The sequence below is a fragment of the Garra rufa genome, chromosome 13, assembly GCF_049309525.1.
Source record: "Garra rufa chromosome 13, GarRuf1.0, whole genome shotgun sequence".
NCBI lineage: Eukaryota > Metazoa > Chordata > Actinopteri > Cypriniformes > Cyprinidae > Garra > Garra rufa.
The window spans coordinates 4014756-4035474 of NC_133373.1; the positions used below are offsets into that span (position 1 = coordinate 4014756).

At 34.9% G+C, this 20719-nt stretch overlaps 2 protein-coding genes across 2 annotated transcripts in view; one reads left to right on the top strand and one right to left on the bottom strand.

Annotated features, from left to right (window-relative positions):
• nek1 (NIMA-related kinase 1) overlaps window positions 1–15345 on the bottom strand; it is a 42835-nt gene extending 27490 nt beyond the window's left edge. The window contains exons 1-19 of the mRNA XM_073816697.1: window positions 15213–15345; window positions 14477–14573; window positions 13640–13737; window positions 11677–11760; window positions 11513–11580; window positions 11345–11431; window positions 9343–9397; window positions 8738–8938; window positions 8493–8565; window positions 8184–8338; window positions 6730–6795; window positions 4806–4865; window positions 3432–3479; window positions 3251–3331; window positions 2943–3160; window positions 2723–2848; window positions 2523–2625; window positions 391–474; window positions 113–190 (exon numbers count right to left, since the gene is read on the bottom strand). Coding sequence (XP_073672798.1) covers window positions 113–190; window positions 391–474; window positions 2523–2625; window positions 2723–2848; window positions 2943–3160; window positions 3251–3331; window positions 3432–3479; window positions 4806–4865; window positions 6730–6795; window positions 8184–8338; window positions 8493–8565; window positions 8738–8938; window positions 9343–9397; window positions 11345–11431; window positions 11513–11580; window positions 11677–11760; window positions 13640–13737; window positions 14477–14573; window positions 15213–15329 — 1899 coding nt within the window. The 5' untranslated portion in view covers window positions 15330–15345. The remainder of the gene's footprint in view (window positions 1–112; window positions 191–390; window positions 475–2522; window positions 2626–2722; window positions 2849–2942; window positions 3161–3250; window positions 3332–3431; window positions 3480–4805; window positions 4866–6729; window positions 6796–8183; window positions 8339–8492; window positions 8566–8737; window positions 8939–9342; window positions 9398–11344; window positions 11432–11512; window positions 11581–11676; window positions 11761–13639; window positions 13738–14476; window positions 14574–15212) is intronic.
• A 2264-nt stretch (window positions 15346–17609) lies between these two features.
• cbr4 (carbonyl reductase 4) overlaps window positions 17610–20719 on the top strand; it is a 3919-nt gene continuing 809 nt past the window's right edge. The window contains exons 1-4 of the mRNA XM_073816629.1: window positions 17610–17710; window positions 18574–18725; window positions 19227–19347; window positions 19486–19619. Coding sequence (XP_073672730.1) covers window positions 18581–18725; window positions 19227–19347; window positions 19486–19619 — 400 coding nt within the window. The 5' untranslated portion in view covers window positions 17610–17710; window positions 18574–18580. The remainder of the gene's footprint in view (window positions 17711–18573; window positions 18726–19226; window positions 19348–19485; window positions 19620–20719) is intronic.

Here is a 20719-nt window from a genome sequence, read left to right on the forward strand (position 1 = left end):
ACCCCAAACATTTGAAGTGGTGGTGTATATACTATATAATAACATTTTTAAATTCAATTTCAATAATTATACTGATCATTAAATTCGAAAAATATATATTAAAATGCGAAACCTTCAAAGCCTCGATCTTCTTCCTCCTGAGGACTGCCTCTTCACATGACTCCTGACTGTCTGAGCCGTCACTGTCATACTGAGATAGACGGTCCAAAAATAACAAAGATTAATAAATGAAAATCTATTTATAATGTGCAAAAGCATTGAAACTGATGGGAATAAAATGGATTAATATGAAACATTAATATAGGTATAATGATATAGCTGACAACATTGTCACAAATAAGTCTACAGTTGAAAGTAATGCCAAATGGGTATATATGTGGGTGTATTTACCTTCTCTCCTCTGAGGCGAGCTTTGATCTGCTGGCGTTCATTAAAGTTCTGTAGTCGGATCTGTCGTAATCTCGCCAAGTACTCCTGAGAAACACACAGATTACATATTATCTCTCTTTGTGCTCTTCTTATTGCCTCCTTCCAAAAAACATAAGCATAGGGACAAAACACAGATGACCATGGACCACAAAACAAGTCATAATAGTCCATCTAATGTATACATGTATGATTTATTAGGATCATGGCCAAGATGCAACTATTTGAAAATCTTGAATTTGATGGTGCAAAAAACCTAAATACTGAGAGAATTGCCTGTAAAGTTGTCCAAATTAAGTTCTTAGCAATGCATATATTACTAATCAAAAATTAAGTTTTGATATATTTATGGTAGGAAATTTACAAAATATCTTCATGGAACATGATATTTACTTAATATGCTAATGATTTTTGGCATAAAAGAAAAATCAATCATTTTAACCCATACATTGTATTTTTGGCTTTTGACAGGTTTTGTGGTCCAGAGTCACATATTAAACATGAACTGATTCAATACAATTGGTGAAATACATTGGAAAACAAAAGGAGCATTAAACATTTACACTGTATTGTGGGAAGAGCAAACTCAAGAGTGGTGAGCAGTTACAACAGAATCAAAGCCATTCATTGATGAGCATAAAAAGCAGCAGTTAGACAGTCTTCAGCTGGAATCCTGCAGGTATATCGAATACTCTTCAACAATTGAAAAAATGAAGGATCCAAAACAAGGGGTGTTGAAGCAGAATAACATCCACAAATGAAAAAAAAAGATAAAAACCACATTGGGGAATTTTGCCGAAATGTGGTATTGGCTGTAATGAAATGGCACTGATATCAGACGGCACTGGTGAGCAGATGCAGCAACATCAGGTGGACATTTACAACTTAAAAGAAGGAACCGAACAGTGAAGGATTTAGGTGACGTGATGGATTGAGGAGTGTTGTTTGGCCCCAGACAGGACTCCTACCTCCTCCTCTTTGTTGACTTGGGGTCTCCTGCATCGCGAGGAGTTTGTCCAGCTTGCAAAGATGGCGGCCAGGTTTTGCCGGGCCCCCTATTCACCCATTGGTTAATCCGACATTACAAAATCCACATTATTAAATGTAGGTTTGATATTAAGATTTTATCATAATAAACATTTAACTGCTGTGACACACACCATGCCTTTATATTAAAATGAAATTAAACCAATTCCCATAAAGAAACAAGAACATGGTCTTCTTTTCAATTAAATACTAATGGTTTTATAGGCTAATGCATTAATGCATTATAAAATGCATTTTTTATAACAACAACATTCAAGCAGACATTTATTTAGACAAATAAATTTAGATTCATCTTTATTAGGGCTACTAAAGTGACTAAGTCAAGAGCAGTGAGTGGTTTTCTGTATCTCTTTTGTTGCTTGATTAACATCATTGACACTAGCAACTAAATTAGGCTGCTGTCCCTTTAAAACCGGATACATGGATGCATTGTATTGATACACATCTGATATTTTCCCAACTGTTTAAGTTCACATAAAATGTAAAATGAGTGCTTACATGAATACTCATGAAAACAGACAATTCAACATCATTTTGTGTGTATTTCTTCATTTATGAGACGCAAAAAGAGTACTCGTGTGTTATCAATATATATGTGTCACAGTTTTTGTCATTCAAAACAAGCTTTTGTTTAATTATAGTGTCATTTTCATTGGTGAAATGTTGAATGTTGTTGGTGAAAATAACTAAATTAACACCGGTCCATTAGTTGATAACTGAACGAAGACAGATCTAAATGAGAGCTTGAGGTTGCTTGTAAGAAAGGGGCTGGGTTTAAGCAGCTTAAATAATTGGAGAAGAGTTATGACCCAATTTTAATTAACATATGATTGGATTAATATTTCACAGTAAGGTCAGTAAGATGGATTTACAAAAACACATAGGATGTTTTTTTATATCATGTTGTTCGTATTAAGATTTTCTGTGGAATCTAACTGTCTGAAATAATGTTGATAAAAACTGTACCGAAATTGTAACATTATTTAACCAGAAGAGGTCAATGTAAAAACAAAAACAAAAACAAAAACGAACAAAAAAAACACTCATACCAGCTGTCCTTCCGCACGGACTTTATTCAGCATGGCTTCTCTTTTCCGCTGTAGAAACTCTTCCACCTGCTTAGCCCTCTCTGCTGCCAGCTGACCTCGAAACCTACAGACAGAGATGAAAGAAGTGATCTTAGTTCTGCTTGACAGACCGGCAGGCGGAAGACAGTCTGAATTACTGATGAAACACATAACAACCTGACCTATTGGCATAGTCGTTCTTTGAAATCTGCTCGTTTTGAAGACTTGCTTTACGTGGTTCTTTCCTGACAGCATTCTTAACAGGGATGCAGACATGACCATTCAGCGACCCTGAGTCTGTAGCAGTGCTTTAAAGATAACAGAAAATCAAATTAAAACTAAATTCTTCAGAAAGAGAGGAATACAAAAAAAACTGTCAACTGTTTCATCCATCTCATTCACCTGCTACTGTCCACTGTAGCCTTGGCTCCTTCTCCAGCACCATCTTTAGGTGTAGGTTTGGATGGTTTTTCAGCTGCTGGGTGGACATGGTCATATGGAGCTCTGCTTGGAGCTAAAGCAGGAACAGGAGTAGGAGTAGGGGTGGGACCAGGCACAGGAGATGGGCCTATTCCATGGGAATATGGTGCTCCAATGCCGCCGCCACCACATCCATAAAACTATGCAAAAATATGCACAGAAAGAGAGATCTTAACAATATTATCAGCCTTTATTGACTACTCTGTAGCAGACAAGGAAGACCACTGTACTTTTCGTTCAGGACTGCTGCCTCCACTGGAGCTGAGGACATGTCTCCAGCCCTGCTCCCGAGCCCGGTTGATTCGGCTCAGCTGAGAAAAAAAAAAACCAAGTTAAAAGATTTAACATAAACAAATAAAAACAACAATTTATTGTAAATAACCATTTGCAGAAGGGCACTGAATAGTTCACCTTTTCCCTCTCAAATCTCTTCATCTGTGCAGCCTTCAGTAACAACATCTACAGAGAGAAACACAATTACTGAGGGTCACTGACTCAATCAAGAGGCTTTTAAATGTCTTTCTACCCAAGAGACATATTACAAATAGCATCCATCCATCTAATGAAACCAGAACAGCCAACATCAGGTGAACTTGATGTGAACTCATTTAATCACTAGCGCTACAGGCACACAACAGAATAAATGCAAACTGAAACAACTAGCCTATATGCATTTATAAAACAGTTCTTTCTGGCCCTCGAATCTGGTTGGCTGAGACAAGCGCAATATTCTAGTGATATTGGAACTCCAACCATTTCACCTTTTATATCACTCTGCTTGCGGTATTTTTCACAGTGAGCGTCATGGCGGATGTCCAAATCCCATATAATTTTATGAATAACACTGGCTCACAGAATAAGGGTTTTTAGGCAAGAATGTACTTGTTTAGACTTCAAATATGCAAATGTGTGTCTATTTGAAAATTTGCTTCAATGTTTTTGAAGATGTGAGCTCCAGGGCATCAACAGGTGTTCAAAGCTCACGAACCTGCCGAGAGCAGCCTCACCTTGGCCAGATCTTCTGAAACTTGCTTTCGGCTCTAATGTCTAACTCATTTTGGGTAAACCTGACAGGCAAATTTTTAGTCTCACTGATCTCTTATTTCATCTATTAATCCAGAACAAATAGTTTTGGCTGAGGGCAAACTCTCATAATGTTATATTTTATAATAATGCTGTTTATCAGAGTGCTGCCTTTGTACTTTCGAATAAATTGCCTAGTAACTTTTATTATGGCTGTTGCTGTTGTTTATTAATTATTATTATTCAATAAATATCTTATATAAATAATAGCCATGTTTAATAGTGTTAGGAATTGAGAAACGTATGTGTATTCATGATATTGATTTTAGTTACATTACTCCGCCATTAGATGACAATAAAAGAGTCAGCAGTAAAGACTTTCAAACTGAAAGAGACTGAAACAGGTTTGCAAAAAATGGAAGTTATTTTTACTTTCAATAACACCTAAGATGCAGCCAACAAATACACTGAGCAGCGCTGTTATCAGAAATCACTTTTAACAGATGAAAGTATAGTATTAGTACGGCAAAGATATTGCTTTCCTCAGCGGACATTCAAACAAATTATAATTCTACTAGTAATAAAGTGACATTTAGCAACAGAGACTTGGGCTCAGATGTTAAACTGTCAAAGTGAAATTTGAGTCCATGGTGGGAAAAAAGTAGTTGGCACAAAAGAAAGTTTTTATAGAGTTTTTTTTATTGACACACTTGTGTTGTTGAATTGTTGTATAAATGCAATATCACACTTGCAACAGCTCACCTGCTCTCTTTGCTTTCTTTCCCTCTCCATCATTTCCATACGTTTCTTCCTCACTCCTTCCTACAACAAAACATGACCATGATGCTTTTAGACATGATGCAACACATCAAACAGTACTTGCCTGCAATAGTGAAGACATACAAAAATTTGTTTGTACAACTCCATGCGGCAAAGAGAGGCAAGAGCAGTCAAACGTCCAAATATAATCTCTTAAGAATATTTGTGACACTGGACCACAAAGCCAGTCATAAGGGTTAATTTTTATGAAAGCTTATCAAATAAATAAGCTTTCCATTAATGTGTGGTTTGGTAAGGTAGGACAATATTTGGCTGATAAACAACTATTAAAAAAATCTGGAATCTGAGGGTGCAAAATGAATCAAAATACTGATAAAATTACCTTTAGTTTATATATTTACTGTAGCAAATGTAAAAAATATCTTCCTGGAACAAGATCGTTACTTAATATTCTAATGATTTTTGGCATAAAAGATCAATTTACCCATTTTGACCCATACAATGTACTGTATTTTTGGCTATTGCAACAAATATACCCACGCTACTTTAGAATGGTTTTGTGGTCCAGGGTCACATTTGTTCCTAACATGGATCAGTCATTGAAAGACAGCATAACAGTTTAGCACCTTGCAGCTCAGAAGGTAGAGCAGGTCTATAAACGTTTACAGTATGAACACTGGACTGGTGAAAGGATTAATAAAGAAAGGGGTGGAAAAGGAAACAGAAAAGAAGATGCCCACCATATGGATGACGGCAGTTGGAGAGAAGCAGAAGGACACCAACAAAAAGGAGGGGAAAGATAAAAAAAACGTTTCACTGAAGAGAAAAACATTAAGATGCTTTGTGTTTTAGAATATTAGATTGTGATACTAAAGCAGAAGGTGACTAAATCTAATCTCTCATTTTATTTAAATAATTAGAAACAGTCACTTTGCTTAAAAGTACACCTATCACAGTGATAGTGTTGCTGGAACAACCTGTGGATAAGTTTCTGATAAATAACATTTAATTTTTTGCATGAAGATTACAATAATTCAGATAACAGCTCAGATCTTTAAAGGAAAGACTGAATTCCAGAACAAAAATTTACATATCATTCAAGATGTTCCTGTCTTTCTTTTTTCAGTCGTAAAGAAATTGTTTTTTTGAGGATTTCAGGATTTCTCTCCATATAGTGGACATCTCTGGTGCCCGCGAGTTTAAACTTCCAAAATGCAGTTTAAATGCAGTTTCAATAGGCTCTAAATGATCCCAGCCAAGGAAGAAAGGTCTTATTCTAGCGAAAAGATTGTTTTTTTTTTTTTAAATTTACAATTTATATACTTTTTAACCTCAAAAGCTCATCTTGTCTAGCTCTGCATCAACACTGTGTATTCCAGTTCATGACAGTTGGCTAGGTTGAAAAACTCCCATCTTATTTTCTTCTCCAACTTCAAAATCGCTAGACAAGATGAGCATTTGAGGTTAAAAAGTATATAAATTGTAAATTAAAAAAAAAACAAAACAAAAAAAAACAATCTTTTCGCTAGAATAAGACCTTTCTTCCTTGGCTGGGATCGTTTGAGCCCTTTGAAGCTGCATTTAAACTGTATTTTGAAAATTCAAACTCAGGGGGACCATTGAAATTCACTACATGGAGAGAAATCCTGAAATGTTTTCCTCCTGAAAATCTTTGATGGGTTGAGTAAATTATCTGTACATTTTTGTTCTGGAAGTGAACTTCTCTTTTAACCACTAGAACAGGCCAATATATGGAACTTAATCTAAAGGATAAACCTATTTGAGGCTTAAGGGGGAAAAAAAAAAAAGTTTGGTGGAGGACAGAGTGTATTTATAGAGGGGTAGGTGGGTTAACAAGGAGGATCAGGGCTGGGGGTTAGTATATAGGGGGCACTCTCTAATGTACCTCATGCTTCCTCCTCTCCTCCTCCACTCGACTCACTCTCCTCTGAGCTGCTACAGAAGGGGGAGCCTGGACAACACATGACACCGATGGGCGAGGATCAGAGGTCTCTCGCTCTCATATACAGCACACAGCGGGACAACATCAACAAATGTCTGAATGACACACAAGCAGTGGTGGACAGTCATGAAGTAGTTTTACTTCATTACTGTGCTTAAGTACATTTTTCAAGTATCTGTACTTTACTGGAGTAGTTTTATTTTGATTAACTTTGACTTTTATTTCACTACATTCCAAAGCATAAGATCATACTTCTTACTTGACTACATTTCATAAAACATATCAATTATTCCAGCCAAAATAAAGCTCTTTAGATGTTCGGCCGAATAAGCAAAAAGGACAAATTAATGATACCGCACAATACTGACGTGACGCGATCAAACAGAGGTGCGCATTAGTGCAGCAAACATGTCGGTAGTGTGGATGAATTTAAAACTGTCTGAAAAAGACGCAAAAAAAAATCATTCCAAGCACCGACAGCGAGTTTAGTATCGCATCGCATGTCTTTAATGAGAAGAGAAAGGGCTGGTTGTTGCTGGTTACTGTATGATGACTGAAATCACCAAATGGCTTTAAACCATTAGTAAATAAACTACAGAATGTTATGTTGTCTAATACACACACAAATTGTATTTATTCTGACAGTGCTGCACAAGCTCCTTAGCCAGGGTTCATAGTGCGAGGGAAATCTGTGTGATATTGCGGGTTTCCGCCAAAATAAAGTCAACATTTATAAATTTTAGTAATGTAATTTTACTGTTGTTCTGTAAAATAAAATAAAAAAGACAAAATAATGAAAACAATAACTACAACAGCTCTATTAATACATTAATTAAACATTCTCCTTTGCTCTGCAAAGCTGCATTTATTTGTACATTAAAAACACATGCCTGATTCAAGAAGGGGGTCTTAAAAAAGACTAAAGAATATTATTTTACTAACTTATTAATTTTAAGTTAAATTGTGCTTTGTTGGTAGGCTATAATGTCTACTAGAATGTTAAACATTTACCTGACTCCATATAGTGGTTATTTTGGGAAAAATTGTCAGGTATTTTGAGCAGTTGGATTATAAAAAATATATGCTAATATAAAATGTAATTAAGTAGCCTATATAAAATAGCAAAATAAATCTATCAGTACGTTTAACTCAAGTACATAAAAGAGAACCTTTGTACTTTCACTCGAGAAAAACTGAAAAAGGAGTACTTCTACTGGAGTAATATTTTATTATGCGTATCTGTACTTGATTTGTGTACTTTGTCCACCACTGTACACAACTTCCCCTCAGTGCCCCTCCTAACATTCTGGCATACTGAGTGATAATGTATGGACAAAACATAGGAGTGGATTAGCCAATGAAACACATGGGGTCCTTTTATTTGCCATGGTTCTCACCTGCTTGAGTTTGACTGGTTTCTTTGCAGTATCCGGGACCTTTCTGACGGCGTCAGACGGTCTTCGGACTGTTAAAGGCACTCCATATTTGGCTGCTGGCTTGGTGATTTTCTGAGCTGGGGAGATGGGGATGGGGCCTGGGGCAGGGCGTTTGGCTGGGAAGTGACAAGGAAGAGAACAAAAATTCTTAATTTGGGTACTGAAGACAAAGAACATCTTAAGTGTTTGTCAGAAACGACCAGAGGGTGAGTAATTAATGACAGAATTTTCATTTTTTGGAAGAACTATCTCTTTAATTCATGTGTTTACCTGGTGCTCCATGGGCCACACTCATTTTAGGCTGATTATGGTGAAGTGAGTGGCTGAATTCCTGAGCAATAATCTGCAACATACAAGGAAACATACTAAACAAACAAATTCTCCAACATATTCAGGAGAGGGTCTGGAATTAGACCTGAGTGTTATGTAACATCTGAGTTATATCTGAGTCACAATGCACAGACTGACCAGTATGATTAATCATATCGCCATGCAAATCTGTTTGCATGTGTCACCTGAGGACTGAGGAACTTGTGAATCCTTCGAGCAAGAAAAGGCTTGTCCAAAACGGCTGAGACGGAGGGTCTTTCACGGGGGTTGCGCTTGAACAGCTGGGCCAGGAGAGAGCGCAAGTCTTGGGAGTAATGCATGGAAACAGGCGGGTACGAACCACGGATGATTTTCAACACCAGGTTCTTCATGTTTCCAGCCTCAAACTGAGAGAAAAACATCATATAATTGGTCCTACTTGAAAATAAACTGATAATTCCATATTCACTACAGTCATATATCACGTAAACCTACAATAATAATAAAGAATACAGAAAAAAGACTTCTTCAGTTAGAAAGCGTCTCCCCACACAGCTCATTATCTTAAATTTTAGAGCTGCTGCAGTTTCACAGTTTCTCTCCACTGTAAAATATTAGTCTCCTCAGAACATTCATGGTATAAATAATGAAAGAAGGGAAGTGAGAGAGGAAGAGAGAGAGAAAATGAGACCTACATACAGAGACAGGTTAAAAAGATATGAAAGAGCTGGTCCTGTTTTATCATTCAAATCAAAAGATAAGCACAAACACTCGCACACAAAAGCTACTATTGAGAACATGAGGTACTTACTGCATGCTTAAGCGTGCACATTTCATATAGGACACATCCCAGGGCCCAGATATCACTAGGATCAGACCCGACAGAACAACACAGAAAGAAAGAGAGAGAACACAAAAAAAAACCCAGACAGACAGGGAGAGAGTGGAACATATGGATAAATTTTGGGGTAGCGCATGTGGATTACTCACACATGTGCACATGCAAACAAGTATACACAAACAAACAGCATATAAAATCTAAATTGATTTGAATATCAAACAATATGTTTTACTTTTCCAGAGAACCACATGATGCACACCCATATGTGGCTTAAAATCCAACTATTGCATCACAGTCTGAATGTTCATATTATATTTCATTATTCAAGATGTGATGGAATTGAAAAAAAAATCTATCTCAAATGTCTATATCTGATACTAAGACATTTTAAAATTCATACTCTACAAAAAAAAAAAAAATCTAACTGATCTCAAATCTTTGTTTTTTGATAAAGAAATCAATACTTTTATTCAGCAAGGGTGCATTAAGTTGATCAAAAGTGACCATAAATACAGAAAAACTTTATTTGTCAAAGAATTCTGAAAAAAAAAAAAATAATAATAAAAATAAATGATTTCACCAAACATTTTAAGCAACATAACTGTTCTCAATACTGTTGTTTCTTAAATTTCTTAAGAATGATTTCTGAAGGATCATGTGACACTAAAGACTGGAGTAATGGTTGCTTAAAATTTTGCTTTGCCACCACATGAATAAACTGCATTTTAAAATATATACAATAGAAAGCAGTTTTTTTTTAAACTGTAAAAATATTTCACAATATTATTATTTTTACTGTATTTGTGATCAGATAATTGCAGTCTTAGTGAGTTTACTAATAAATACATGAAATTATAACAAGAATTTAAAAATCCTACCGAACCTAATCCTTCAAACAGTAATGTAATACAGCTGGTTTCCATCAATATTGGCTAAAAATTAGTGGTGGGCCGTTATCGGCGTTAACGTGCTGCGTTAACGTGAGACTCATATCGCGCGATAAAAAAAATATCGCCGTTAATCTATTCTCAAAGTTGGGTTGGGAGCTGGGTCTAAACTACGTAAGCTGTGATGACCTTCACCTTGATAGTTTAGCGCGGATGACGTATATCTAGTTGAATTGCAATGTAGGGGGCGAGAACGAGTCTTCAACTTCTGTGAAATTACCACATCAAATGAGACGCGCAGACATGGATGCAGTTATGAAGCCGCTTCAGGGCAGGTGCGTGCGTTGCTAGACCCTTTTTACTGGGGCACGTGCCCCAGTGAAAATCTGCTGTGCCCCAGTAAAATCTCAAGTTTGAGTTATAATTTACTTTGATAATCCCGAAATAAAGACATTAAACTATATGCAACAACTGAATTGACGCTTCTAAAAGCAACGCAGTTTATTGGAAGATGCACGCAGATAGGCTATCCATACCCGCGCGCCTGTGTATTTTACTGGAACGCGCACATCGTACAGCCTTTTGCGCAGAAGTACTTGGTTACACAAGTTTGTATAGTTAATTGTGTTGTAAATGCAATTGTCAAGCAGTTTGTAATGCATTTTGGAAACAGGAGATGAGCGCCTGGTCTAATGCGCCACCTGGCTTGAGAAACCCGTTCTCAAAGACTTACTTTTAGTCATTATTTGGGTAGCACACATATTCTGAATGCCTTCAGAAGAATTCAAATTAGCCATTTTAATCTAGATTAATCTAGATTAATTTCAAGATTTAATCTAGATTAATCTAGATTAAAAAAATTAATCTATGCCCACCACTACTAAAAATATTCAGACTGATCAAGTTACAAACAGTCCAGGAACAAGTGACTTGGGATCAATATTTAGCTGCTGGGATCAGAGAAACTCCTATAAACTTACATCACCGCTCTAATGATTCAGCAAACTGTACAAGAGGAACTAAGTGCTCAGTAGCTACTGTGCTGCCCATATATAACCTCTGGCTCAGAACAGGAAGTACTTTACCTCTTGTTGTTGTATGGTTTATTTTCACATATCTCTGGTGACAGGTAGTAAGGTGTGCCGATACATGTCCTCGCCAACTCCACGGTGCTGCGTGCACAACCACATTACATATGAAGGTCATTCACATCACATTTCTTGCCGTTCTGAAATCAAATTGAAATATCTTGCCTGTTCAAAACTCTAGCGATTCCAAAGTCACCCAGCTGTATGGTACCATCTTTGGTCAGGAAAATATTCTTGATAGAAAACAAAAGCAGAAATCATGTATGAGGCATATGTAAACCAAGCATTATGTTGCATTTCCACAGAAATGTTGGTTCAAGTGTGTGTACCTGCGATTTGATGTCCCGGTGTAGGATTTTGCGATCATGAACGTGTTTCAGAGCCAGGCAGATCTGCACTAACCAGTCAAGAATCTTCCAGAAAACAACAGACAGGTTCAGTATTTCAGATGACGTTAAAATTGGTCTTTTGCTAACATTTAACAAGATTATTTTATTTTGTTATGATAAAAGAAATTCAAAGTTTACATTATTATTTTGTACTTTATTTAATGGTATATAAAGTAGCATTTGGCTGGTCCAATGTTACCCACTCCATGGGGTATAGAAGCCTGTTTCCACCACTGAATAAATTTTTTTTTAAAAAGGTTATTGCGACTTCATCTCACAATTCTGACTTTTTTTCTCGCAATGGCGAGGTAACGTCTTGCAATTCTGACATTTCTTAGAATTGCATGATAAACTCGCAAATCAGATTTTTTTTCTCAGAATTGCATGATATAACCTTGAAATTGTGAGTTATAAAGTCAGAATTGCAAAATATAAACATGCAAATCAGATTTTTGTTCTCAGAATTGCATAATATAACCTTGAAATTGTGAGTTATAAAGTCAGAATTGCAAAATATAAACATGCAAATCAGATTTTTGTTCTCAGAATTGCATAATATAACCTTGAAATTGTGAGTTATAAAGTCAGAATTGCAAAATATAAACATGCAAATCTGATTTTTGTTCTCAGAATTGCATAATATAAACTTGAAATTGTGAGTTATAAAGTCAGAATTGCGAGATATAAACTCGCCAATATGATTTTTTTTCTCAGAATTGCATGATATAACCTTGAAATTGTGAGTTATAAAGTCAGAATTGCAAAATATAAACGTGCAAATCTGATTTTTTTTCTCAGAATTGCATGATATAACCTTGAAATTGTGAGTTATAAAGTCAGAATTGCAAAATATAAACATGCAAATCTGATTTTTGTTCTCAGAATTGCATAATATAAACTTGAAATTGTGAGTTATAAAGTCAGAATTGCGAGATATAAACTCGCCAATATGATTTTTTTTCTCAGAATTGCATAATATAACCTTGAAATTGTGAGTTATAAAGTCAGAATTGCGAGATATAAACTCGCCAATATGATTTTTTTTCTCAGAATTGCATAATATAACCTTGAAATTGTGAGTTATAAAGTCAGAATTGCTAGATATAAACTCGCCAATATGATTTTTTTTCTCAGAATTGCATGATATAACCTTGAAATTGTGAGTTATAAAGTCAGAATTGCAAAATATAAACGTGCAAATCTGATTTTTGTTCTCAGAATTGCATAATATAACCTTGAGATTGTGAGTTATAAAGTCAGAATTGCGAGATATAAACTCGCCAATATGATTTTTGTTCTCAGAATTGCCTGATATAAAACTTGCAATTGCGAGTTGTAAAGTCAGAATTGCATGATATAAACTAAAAATTGTGAGACAAAAAAAGTTTATTTGTGAGTTAAGTACATATCAGTCTTTTTTCCCACAAAATTGGACTTTATAACTCGCAAAAAAGTCAGAATTGCAAGATATAAAATTGCAAATGCGAAAAAAGTCAGAATTGTGTGAAAAAAAACTTGCAATTCAGACTTTTTTTTCTCTTTAAAATGCAAGTTTGTATCTGGCATTTCATACTTTTTAAAAGCATTGTGAGTTTATATCTCACAATTCTGAGAAAAAAGTCAGAATTGCAAGATAAAAAGGTTGCAATAACCTTTTTTTTTAATTCAGTGGCAGAAATGGGTTTCCAAAATGGGGCGGCCAACTATATACAGAACAAAACAGGTTAGCAGCTGATTAGACTGGCTTTTTCATCCACAATTAAGTGCATATGACATTAAATAGATATTTCAAAGGTACTTTTAACTTTTGTGGGAGTGAGAAAAAAACTTAAAGGCTTTGATAATTTGCAGCCTGTTGACACGAGCAGAGCTTCACTTGATGTCTTTATATTGTTCCTGTTACCTGTTCCTCAGGGAATAGAGTCCCTTTCTGATTATTGATCTTCTTAAACAGGTCTCCTCCCTCACAGTAGTCCATTACTATGTACAAACAACCACTCTCTGAAGAAATAAGAGAGAAACATTACTGTAGTACGAGTTTTGCTCCAGTTCACAGCTTAGGTGGCTTCTTGACATTTAAACAGTAAGATTTTTTTTTAAATCATATTTTTTTTTAATTGATCAAAAGTGACAGTAAACATACATACAAGTGAAAAATATTAGTTATTTATAATTGTAATAAGATTTCGCAATATTACTGTTTTTCCTGTTTTCTTGAAATAAATATAGAGCATAAGATAGTATTGTATTTGTAGAGTATGTGATAAAATCAGATTAAGACTCTTAGGTTTCACTGTAAATTTAAAATGGAATTAAGCAGATAAAATGCCCTCTCTTGCTAATATCATTAACATTTATATGCCACCCCAGTTTTATGTCATTAATTACCCTGCCATCCGGATGTCAGACATACTGCTTCTGCATGACATCATGTAGAGAAACTATCATTAGCTCATCAACATCCTCTCTATAATTTAATTCAAGAGCTTGGAGCTCCTCCAGATCAAGCAGGCTGCCCGATCTATCAACCAGATGCAAGCCTTAAGAACAGAAACGCAGTGGGTCTGGTTTGTGCCGGAACTAATGTTCTCAGATTAATCAAGATCGGTCCACTAAAAACCAAACACCTCGTAGACACCCATTTGTCAAGCCTGTCAACATAACGGCAGAGCAGGGCAACGAAGCATCATATTTCAATATCATTTAATACACATTTAAGAATACGGATGTCTCGATGTACCTTCAAAGGATTCCTTGTACTGGACGATGTTTGGGTGGCTCATGTTTGCCAGAACTGCAACCTCTTTACGCGATTCTTGCCTTTCTTTGTTCGACATCTGATAAGGAAAAGAATATTACAAAGACGTTAAGATGTCCAAGTCAAAAGTGTTTTATGTCCATAGAAAGCACATTAAATGTAAGTAAAGCGTCTACTTTTAAGGTTTCAAATACGTTTTTGGAGAATAAAATGTCAAAATCTGGTTGGAATAATGTTACATTGTCATTCAGTGTAACAATATTTATGTAAAAATTCAAACTAAATGCTTATTCTGACTTGTACATATTAAAATATATAAAAGAATAAGGGAGCATTTTAAATTTCACTGTGTTTTAAATGAGTAAAACAATTCTTACCGACAAATTACAACTAATTAGTATTTGGGGTGAAAGTAATTTGTCTTTTAAATTGATTTTTGTTGTAAATATGCCTGACAAGATTGTTATACTGAATGACATTTTAGTGTCTTCTGTATATTAGGGGGAAATGTATGATATTTATTTTTTTGCTCAGAAAAACAAAAAAAGAATGCAATAAAATTAAACAGAAAACTTTTTAAAATAAAACATTTTAAAGTAGTATTACACTATTTTATTTAACGCTTAAACCCTTTTTCATCTCTGACCCATGTATAAAGGAAGATTTCATTTTTAATAACTGAAATAAGTATTAAAGATGTTTAATAGAAAGAACTCACCCTGGAGATGCCAATCTCCTTGATAACATATTGTCTGTCATCCGTCCTTGACTTGACCAGGATGGCTTTCCCAAAGGATCCCTCCCCAATCTTCTTCAATCTCTCATATTTATCCATGTCTGTGCAAATGACTTCTCATGCTGAGGCAGATCGAGGAAGAAAAAAAAACCCCATAAAATTAGGACCACCAGTAAAACTATATTTGTAAAGCAAGCCTTTTCTAAAGTTATAGCATTCAAAATATTCACATAAAAACAAAATAATATTATCTCTCTCTCTTTAGATATAGATATATAGATACTAAAATAGCATTTTTTTTTTTATCAAAGTCTGATGGCACTAGGTGTGGCATTTTAAGTCACATTCAGCTGTGATTTATTCACAATGCCAGCAGGAATTATTAAGCCGACTCGAGCAGAACACCTCCTGATGAGTGAAAGGTTAATATTTTTTTTCCACACAGAATCCAGCTGCATGCTGGGATCACTACAACTGCCACCTGGCCTAGAGGAGGCAAATGCAGATATGCACTTTTAGAAATAATTAAAAAAAAACATCCTTGGACGAATGCAAAAAACGAGCCAAACTAAAAGCAAAAGCCAGACAGTGTACCAGAGCTTATGAATTAAATATGACATGTCAGGAGGATTTACCCACCACTCTTTAGGGGTACAAAAAGAGAGAGGATAAAAGCAAGAATCAGATGGAATAAGAGAGAAGGACCTTAAAAAAAGCAATGAATTAGATTAACAAACTGGTGAAAGCTTTGTCGTCCAATAATATTAAATCACAAAGCTGAAAAAACATTTTAAAAACTTAAAAGCTCTACCTTCAAATAACAGACCAGGAGAAAAACAGTGGTACTCCTAGAGATGTATGGATTGATTATCTACAACATTAGTTTTTTACAACCAAGATTTGCTTTCCTGCTTTATGTTATACGGATAAAATCATCATCACATCAACAATGCAGTGTAAAGTTTTAAAAGCATCAGCTGATGTCTCATTTAGCTGGGCCTTGAACGCGTTTGCCCAAACTAATGATAATACGCTAACGTTACTAAATGCACGCTAATGAAAACCGCGAAGAGAAATCTCACAGGCATCTCATGAAATGACACTGACACGCACTTCAAAGCAGAGTTCTGCAGTATATATTGCATAAAAGACACTTGCAAATTAAATCAGTTCTTACCTTCTATATTCAGAATAGTCAGCGAACATTGGCAGCATCAGGGAAGCTCACATGAAGATTTTTCTGATGTGGGCGGTCTTAGGTGGAATGACGGCACACGCTGACTGAGAAGAGCGATTTGATTGGACGGTGCTAACGTCGAGGCTCAGGTGATAGGGTAAAAAATATGTCAGTCAAAACTCATTGCTGTTAGGTTTGTCTGTCAATGTTTGGTGCAAAATTCCCCCCTAGCAACCGTCACCGGTTGGTACACGGTCATGGAGAGGCACTATACAGAGACAGCCTTTGGTCACTTTCCGCTTTCATGGCCTTAAACTGAAGAGCTTTTAAAAATGAAAAGACGAAAGGATTAACGGATTCTGGTGCACTGCACTTGTGAAGTACAACAACAACACACACAAAAAAAATTATTAAAAAAAGATATATTATTTATATAACTTATTACTGATATGTATATTTATTATTTATAATATATTATTATTATTTATATAATTTTATATTATAGATACTATTTAGGTAGCTATTTTTATTCAATAGAACTTTACATGATTTATTTATTAGTTAATTATTTTAATCATTTTAATAATTTGTCGATGATATTTGATATTCTGTTAACTTACTATTTTATCACTGAAGCCTCTGTTGTTCAAAAGCGAAAACAATCTCGACGGTTTTTTTAAAAGTAGTTTGCTAAATTATAGAAATTAATACGTTTTATTTAACAAGGATGCTTTAAATTGATCAAAAGTGATGATAAAGACATGTAATGTTACAAAAGATTTCTATTTCAGGTAAATGCTGTCCTTCTGAACTTTCTAAATAATCAAAGAAACCTGGAAAAAAAATTTCAGCAGCAAATCATAATATTAGAATGATTTCTGGAGGACTGGAGTAATGATGTAAAAATTCAGCTTTGAAATCACGGAAATAAATTACATTTTAAAATATAATAAAATAGAAAACAGTTTTTTTAAACAGTAAAAATATTTCAAAATGTTACTGTTTTTGATTAATCAAATAAATGCAGGTTTGGTGAGCAGAAGAGACTTCTTTAAAAAAAAACATTTAAAAATCTTACTATTCAAAACCTTTTGACTGGTAGTGTATATTGCTATAATTCTCTCAGATATAATATTAATTTACAGATATACATAGTTTATACACTGAGGTGTGAGTGCGTTTGGCGCCACCTATCGGCTGACCGCGCGTTGTGCACTCAACATGGCGGCACCCGTTCCTTCTTTACCACAAGTTCACATTTAGCGACAACAACGAGCGGTAGATGATATTATCGATATTTAACGTGAGTTCGACATCTTGTCGTTTAAAAGCCTAAATACTATGCCGTTAAACCAGCTATAATTGTGGTAAATCTCAAAGTATCTCAAAAGGATGTTGCTGAGCAGTGGCAATTGTAACTTTCAATTTAATTTCTGCTCTGTAATTTGCTGTATTAATCATTTTAATGTCAGATACTACCTTAAAAACAGTGATACAGCACACTTAAGTAATATGGCACTCCAGACTACCATGGTAGTTACAAACTAGATGTCCAAAAAAAAAAAACTATTACATTATGACTTGTTATAATATGGTGCACTGCAAAAAATGCTTTTCTTACTTTGATTTGTTCTCTTGTTTCCAGTCAAAATATCTAAAAATTCTTAAATCAAGAAGGATTTTCTAGACGAGTAAGACTTATTTTGTTGTTTTCAGAAAAATCAGATGATAATTAAGTGAGTTTTTGCTTAGAACAAAATAAAAATAAATAATAAATATAACAGAAAACAAGATTATTTGTCTTACCCCATTGGCAGATTATTTTGCTTGTTTCAAGCAAAAACGCACTTAATTTTGACTTGTTTTTTTTCTGAAAACTAGACAATCATTTTTACTTGTCCAGAAAATCCTTCCTGATTTAAGAATTTTTAGATATTTTGGCTGGAAATAAGACAATAAATCTAAGACACCTTAAATAATAACATTTCTTGACACACCAATAATTAAATGTAAATCTAAAATGCATGGCTTTCTAATAACCACTTCTATTCTTTTAATCTTTTACTGAACATAGTTACTATTTTGAGTTGTACTTTCACCTTTGCTCATTCAATATCTGATTGCTTGCCAGCAGTGTTCATTCTGTACTGTTTTTTTCTCTTTTAGGGTTGTGATGTCCAGACTGGCTGTAGTGTTCGGGGGTTCGCGTGGCATTGGGCGAGCAGTTTCTCAGCTGTTAGCACAGAGGGGTCATAGGGTTGTGGTGTTGTCTAGGAATAAGGACGCTGCACAGGCTACAGCTGAATCTCTCCCTGGAGGTGAATCAGTCTAAATTACTTTGCATTTGTTCGCAGTTTGACAATGTAGACATTCTTTCACACTGACCGAATCAATCATTTCTATTTAAACCTTGGCTTTTACACAGTTGCATTTTCATGTTAGAATAAAAAAGGGTCCTGTCCAAACTGATGCTACACAGTTAGAAGCGCACAATCCCCTAGAATATCATTATATGCTTAAACATTAAGATTTGTACTCATGGAAATTACTAAAGTAGTCAAACCTGTTCATTAGACTTTTGGCAATATAGTGTACACTTCAGGCCTTTTTTTTTTTTTTTTGTATATAGTATTTATTTATCGAACAGTACAAAGAAAAACATTTTGTTACCAGGTAATAAATGCAGTGCATTTAAAAAGTCTATGATTTAGACTTTTTAAATACATTGCATTCATTACCTGGTAACAAAATGTTTTTCTTTGTGCTTATAATTGTGTTAAAATACATAGTATAATTCTGGAGTATATATTTAATTTCAGAACAACATTTGGGACTAAGCTGTGATGTCTCTAAAGAAGAGGACGTTCAGAGAGCATTTGAAACCATCAATAAGACCTTTGGTACTGTGGGATACTTGGTTAACGCAGCTGGCATCAACAGGTCAGAAATGCAGAAAATTTGATATTGAATAATATATCAGAAATACCACAATAATTTTAATAAAAATCACAGATCGTAATATAATAAATAAAAGACTGCTGCATTCTAATATATACTGCATGTGTGTTTATTTTAAAGAGATGCATTGTTATTGAGGAGTAAATCTGAAGACATGCTGTCTGTTCTTCACACCAACCTGCTGGGCTCAATGCTGACTTGCAGAAGTGCTCTACGAAGCATGCTCAGTCACGGAGGAGCTATTGTCAACATAGGTGAGTCTTATTTCTGTATCTCTCACTACCTTATGATCTTCTTATATGTGACCCTGCACTAAAAAACAGTCTTAAGTAGCAGAGATATATTTGTAGCAATAGGCAAAAATACATTGTATGGGTCAAAATGATTGATTTGGGTTTTTTATGCCAAAAATCATTAGGATATTAAGTAAAGATCATGTTCCATGAAGATATCTTGTACATTTCCTACTGTAAATATATTGAAACATATTTTTGATTAGTAATATGCATTGCTAAGAACTTCATTTGGACAACTTTAAAGGCAATTTTCTCAATATTTAGATTTTTTTTGCACCCTCAGATTTTCAAATAATTGATATCTCTGCCTAATATTGTCCTATCCTAACCTAACAAACCATACATCAATTTCAGATGATGTATAAATCTCAATTTAAAAAAATCTACCCTTATGCCTGGTTTTGTGGGTCACATATATTATTCAAATTCAGTTTCATGAAGTTCAAGCTAGAGAAAAGGGGAACTGCATTAGCAGCTGGAAAATTTAGGTTCATTTCAATCACCACTAGATGGCGCAGTAGCTTTAGATTTGAAATAAATTCAGAGTCGTTCCTGGGATTCGATGCCTTTTGTGTCCTCAGTAAAGATCAAATTACCTCCTTTAAAATCTCTTTTTACCCTTAAGCATATTTAATTTTTTATGGTTAATAATTCTAAACATTTTATAGCATTTTAAACCACCAAATATCACTATTTTTCCTATGTCCCCAGGCCTGTTTCTGCCTTTTTGACGATGAATACAACACTTAATATTTTACTGGTGACACAAAAGGCACAGAATCCCAGGAATATGGAGCTCTCAATTTTATTTAGAGGCCCAAAGTAAGCAAAATAAGCAATTTCTGTGTGTGTGTGTGTGTGTGTGTGTGTGTGTGTGTGTGTGTGTGTGTGTGTGTGTGTGTGTGTGTGTGTGTGTACCTGGTATTCATCACGTTGTGGGGACCAAATGTCCCCACAAGGATAGGAATACCAGTAGATTTTGACCTTGTGGGGACATTTCTCAGGTCCCCATGAGGAAACAGGCTTATAAATCATGCACAATGAGTTTTTTTGATGAA